The following is a 6,000-nucleotide window of genomic DNA, read 5'->3' on the forward strand; positions in this document are numbered from 1 at the left end:
AGAAAAGGTACACTTTGTGAAGGTTAAACAAGGTATTAGTGTGAGGCTGTTTAGCGTGGTACATACTGAAACTCACCCATAACAAGCTAGAGTGGTATTCTGAAAAAGCGACATGAGCACCAGCACTTCAACAATTTGAGGAGAAGCGTTTAAAAGCATAATTCACGATTTACACAGTCAATATGTTCTGAGAAGCAAAAAAATAAAATAAAAATAACATTTCGATGTGAGGAGAGTAATGCTGCTATGAAAGCAACAACCTAGTAAAAATAACAACAATGCACTTTGCCAGCCACCTTCCAGTAAATACTCTACCAGTTCAACACAACATTGTAATGGTTTATTTCAAACACTGGGAACAAAGTTGCACACAGTTATGTCTGAAATGGGAAAGGAAGAATTGGAGCTTATTTAATCCTACTCCTTAACGTCGACGCAAATGTCATAACGAGGATGAATTATCAGTAATAATTGTAGTGAGGCTGTCGCGCACACACATACTTTTTTTATAACCACAAAAATAAAAAAATAGTCTGTAAAATACAAACCCCGTTTCCATATGAGTTGGGAAATTGTGTTAGATGTAAATATAAACGAAATACAATGATTTGCAAATCATTTTCAACCCATATTCAGTTGAATATGCTACAAAGACAACATATTTGATGTTCAAACTGATAAACATTTTTTTTTGCAAAAAATCATTAACTTTAGAATTTGATGCCAGCAACACGTGACAAAGAAGTTGGGAAAGGTGGCAATAAATACTGATAAAGTTGAGGAATGCTCATCAAACACTTATTTGGAACATCCCACAGGTGTGCAGGCTAATTGGGAACAGGTGGGTGCCATGATTGGGTATAAAAACAGCTTCCCAAAAAATGCTCAGTCTTTCACAAGAAAGGATGGGGCGAGGTACACCCCTTTGTCCACAACTGCGTGAGCAAATAGTCAAACAGTTTAAGAACAACGTTTCTCAAAGTGCAATTGCAAGAAATTTAGGGATTTCAACATCTACGGTCCATAATATCATCAAAAGGTTCAGAGAATCTGGAGAAATCACTCCACGTAAGCGGTATGGCCGGAAAGCAACATTGAATGACCGTGACCTTCGATCCCTCAGACGGCACTGTATCAAAAAGCGACATCAATCTTTAAAGGATATCACCACATGGGCTCAGGGACACTTCAGAAAACCACTGTCACTACATACAGTTCGTCGCTACATCTGTAAGTGCAAGTTAAAGCTCTACTATGCAAAGGGAAAGCCATTCATCAACAACATCCAGAAACGCCACCGGCTTCTCCGGGCCCGAGATCATCTAAGATGGACTCATGCAAAGTGGAAAAGTGTTCTGTGGTCTGACGAGTCCACATTTCAAATTGTTTTTGGAAATATTCGACATCGTGTCATCCGGACCAAAGGGGAAGCGAACCATCCAGACTGTTATCGACGCAAAGTTCAAAAGCCAGCATCTGTGATGGTATGGGGGTGCATTAGTGCCCAAAGCATGGGTAACTTACACATCTGTGAAGGCACCATTAATGCTGAAAGGTACATACAGGTTTTGGAACAACATATGCTGCCATCTAAGCGCCGTCTTTTTCATGGACGCTCCTGCTTATTTCAGCATGACAATGCCAAGCCATATTCAGCACGTGTTACAACAGCGTGGCTTCGTAAAAAAAGAGTGCGGGTATTTTCCTGGCCCGCCTGCAGTCCAGACCTGTCTCCCATTGAAAATGTGTGGCGCATTATGAAGTGTAAAATACGACAGCGGAGAACGACTGAAGCTCTACATAAAACAAGAATGGGAAAAAATTCCATTTTCAAAGCTTCAACAATTAGTTTCCTCAGTTCCCAATCGTTTGAGTGTTGTTAAAAGAAAAGGTGATGTTACAGTGGTGAACATGCCCTTTCCCAACTACTTTGGCACGTGTTACAGCCATAAAATTCTAAGTTAATTATTATTTGCAAAAAAAAAATTAAGTTTATGAGTTTGAACATCAAATATCTTGTCTTTGTAGTGCATTCAATTGAATGAGTTGAAAAGGATTTGCAAATCATTGTATTCCGTTTATATTTACATCTAACACAATTTCCCAACTCATATGGAAACGGGGTTTGTACAAGATTCTTTATTTATTGTCTTTGCTTTGACTCTTACTCCGCCTCTGCTTGGCGAAAGTCAGCTTGAGTTATCCGCCTACCTTCTGGCAATTGGAAGCTATGAGTGGTTATCACGTCCACTAGTATGTGGTAACTTAGCAGTAGTATTAAAGTAGCTCACGTTTTTCAGAAGTGTCATTAAATAACGCTCCCCAATTAGTGGTGGGGAGGCTCGTAACTCAAATTGTTACTCGCAACCTATGCAACAATCAGCTGAGAAACACCTCTTATTCCTACAAACCTGTAAGCAGGGCACTTGTCAGTACTAGAGGTACCACTGTAAAATAATTATGTTTTGTCTGAAAAACATTAGTTGTGTGTCTTAGTTGTTTACCATAAACATTGTGTGTGTAACTTTATGACACTCGACACAAGGTACCAACAGGTAGCTTAAAAAAGATACCAGTAACCCTGGCGCAGAAGTTTGACACAAACAAAATGATAAATTATTCAAACCAGTTCACCTTGCTTCAGTTGTTTAAAAGCAAAATCAATCCCGACTGCGTAGGGGAGGCCCTAGACTACGAGGCTACGTAAGTGACAACCCATCAGTGTTCCTGTTTTGTTTGACAGATTTGAACAGGATTGAAATTTTGTTGTACTTGTGCAATGTCAATAAAGAGCTTATTCTTCATCATCTGCTACAGTATGGGGCTCGAAAGGGCAAGTGATTTCACAATACATTGTGAGGGCTGGGTACCAATTGTTGCTGGACAAAGTTTTTGTTTACATGGATGTACTCAATTAGCGGTATTGTTAGAGAGAGCAACAAACTGAAGTAAAATTGATTGTACGAAAGAAAAAAATATTGGGATTGTACCGAAACAAATTGGACCCTCTTCCAAAGACCACCTTAAAAAATAAGTAAAATTGGTGGAATTGATCCATATGAGCTGCCAAACGTGTCCTATATCTGAATCGTCAACAGAATTTGTTTTTATACAGGCCAAACATTTCGGAATGCTAAGTAATTAAAGGCTCACGGACAAACCAACTTTAGGTGTGTGCAAAACCTCTGAATTTTATATCAGAAAGAGAAGACTGTCGTCCTTTCAGAGGTAAATCAACACAACTTGTCACTGTACGGTGTCTACCGGAGATTTTTTTCAAACTAAATATATTTCAAGTCTTTAATACACTGTGCGTTAATGTGGGAAATGTTAACATTTTTCTCAGTTATTGATTTATGATTAGGGGTATTGCCTTTTCCCAAATACTGTATGTTGTTCGTAACCTGCAGATAGCTTAGCTTGGCTAATGCAAAAATCTTACTAAATGCTGCGTGTCGAAAATAATAAACCAGGCATTGATTCAAACCTACCAGTGTAAAAATGCTGTGAACACACTACCATGTACCAGGTGATGGCTTTAAAAGTGGTGTTTGATCGTATCACGGTTGTTATTCAAGCTATTTATCGTCTCTTTATTAGCTCACTAACCCGACTTCCTTGGCTTTGCTTCTACGCTGGAAATGAGACAAGTCTCACACAATCATTTTTTTTTCCTGAATCAATCATGACAACCATTGTGACAGTAAATGATGTTGCACGTTCACGATGTGTTTTGAACTTGTTAAAGAAAAGAATAACTTCAGGACAGAGTCATGCATTTAGCCAATTAAATAAGCAGGAAGCACAACGCATTGCGTTTCCACTACACACTTTTGAGCCCTATGACATTCTCTAATGGGAGGCTTGTTGAGCCACAGTTTGAAAACCTTCGGTCCAGTGTCAACAGCGCCTCTGTCTGTTTAAGGACCCCTTCCTAACTTGTCTCTCTTTGTTGATTGGCCATTTTCCAGAAGTCTGCAGGGGGCCACCCTCCCCACACCTTTAGTCGATAAGGATATGAAGACATCTCGCAAAGTGTGAGCTAATGCCTGATGTGTTTGCTAATAGACAAATTTTACGCATGCTTATTTCATTTTTTCGCTCGCTTTGGTCAATCAACAATCGATAGGAGGAAATGCACTTGAACGGCACGTCGCGACTGTTTCCATGTGTGCTTACTGCTTGCGGGATGACACTACATTTGCTGGCATTTAGCTCAGCCGTTATATTTATGAATCACGCAGGCGGCACAGACCTTCAGACAGTTAACAGCAGGTCTGGGCTCCCAACTCCAGCTTCCCTGCAGTGTGGAGGCTGCTAATTCAATAATACCAAGGAATTAAGTCCTCTATTTACAGCTGCTAATGTCTCAGAGAGGAGAATGCTCGATCTAATTATCCAGATTACCACTTGTAATTGATGCTGACTGAAAAGTTGAAACAAAATGTGAATCGTGGTCAACCCTCATCAGTCTGGCTGGGGGGAAAGCGTGATGAGGAGGATTGTGCAGGCAGGAAACAAGCAGTGAAAGTGAAGCGATGGGCTGTTGCTAATAGGAAATGGTTGGTTGGATCAACAAGGGTACAGAAGGAGGCCGAGGTGTTTATTTTTTTCTGCCACAATATACGACTATGCTAGTGACGCCAGCGTGAAGGTCTACGTGGACTGAATGCAATGACTCCAGCTCTGTGTGCCGCATATGCAACAAAACATTCACTTTGGAGCACAGTTCCTGATCCTTCTTTAGAATAAAACTAGGACAGTGGTAAAATGAAGGGTTCTCAGGTATTACATTTCTATCATGTGGCTATTGACAAATTATATTCAAGAGACGACTGAGGGCAGCAAGGAAACAGACTGACACTGCACTGTGGTGTATAATGCTGCAGCGTCCAGAGATAAGGCATCACGGAAGTCGTGTGTCCTCACACGGTACAATGACAAATCTGCTTGACCAATAAGCAGGGGTATATGTCACACATATGGAATAAGCTGGTTATGTTTGGAACACCAGTTGACCAGGTACTAAAAAAAGTTTCGGGCAGTGCTATTAAAAAAGCATCACAATGGAGCCAAGGGAAAAGGGGAATGTTGTTGCTTGGTTACAAGTCAAAGAAAGCTATTTTGTACCCTTTTTAGATGCATCAATCAACACCATTGTGAATACTATGAGTTCAAGCAGACTTAAGATGTAAATCAAAGGATGCAACTGCCATACATACTGATTATGTATTCAAAAGGATATGATTACAATTAATCAATGGATGGGCAGAGCAAACACAGACACATTCAGTGATCCTTAGAAAAAATAGATACATTTTGTTGTGTCTGATATGATACTTTCATGCACTTGAGCAAGGGCTTTGTATTGCGGGTAGACTGATAGCTACTCAAAGCAGCGAAGAGATATGGAACTATAATGGGGGTTATGGCACAAAGTGAAGGGAATGAGCGAGTGCTTTTTGTTGGGATTACACTGCATGGACTATGCTAAAGTCTTACATGGCTCTGGCTGAGGATGCAGAGATAGGGAGATCCAAAAAAGCCTCATCACTATGAAAGGACAGAGCAATAGGAGAGAAGAAGTTGGTACGGTACAGTAGGTTTACCTCCATTCTCATCCACCTAGAGGTTGATGAATACGTTTCTGTTATTCTTAAACATTCAATACCTGCGCAGACTTGCGTCCACCTGGCCGTCTTCAGTGATCAGCTCGGCCTCACTCTGAGCGATCCTCATGGCCAGCTCCCTATCACGTCTCTCCTGCTCTAGAATGGCTGTCCGTTGGATCTGCTCCTCCCGCTCCAGAGCCAACTGGATTTCCAACTCCGCCTGAAGGACACGAACCGACACATAAACACGCCACATGTAACTAATTAAATACGAGTGGGCTCCCTTTTTCCACAATCTATAAAGCAATTACAACTCTGCTGTGTGCACAAACCTGATTAAAGCTATTCATCTATGATGCAGGACTATTAGGAAAGCCTTACTGGTCAT

At 40.7% G+C, this 6,000-nt stretch overlaps 1 protein-coding gene across 3 annotated transcripts in view; it reads right to left on the reverse strand.

Moving 5' to 3' along the window:
• myo6b (myosin VIb) overlaps positions 1-6,000 on the reverse strand; it is a 103,775-nt gene that overhangs the window by 16,855 nt on the left and 80,920 nt on the right. For 2 of the 3 annotated variants that reach the window (XM_061968326.2, XM_061968328.2), the window contains exons 28-29: positions 5,672-5,832; positions 5,503-5,553 (exon numbers count right to left, since the gene is read on the reverse strand). In XM_061968326.2, the coding sequence (XP_061824310.1) occupies positions 5,503-5,553; positions 5,672-5,832 (212 nt within the window). The remainder of the gene's footprint in view (positions 1-5,502; positions 5,554-5,671; positions 5,833-6,000) is intronic. The other variant, XM_061968327.2, reaches the window with a different exon arrangement.

This window comes from Nerophis lumbriciformis, linkage group LG08, assembly GCF_033978685.3.
Source record: "Nerophis lumbriciformis linkage group LG08, RoL_Nlum_v2.1, whole genome shotgun sequence".
NCBI lineage: Eukaryota > Metazoa > Chordata > Actinopteri > Syngnathiformes > Syngnathidae > Nerophis > Nerophis lumbriciformis.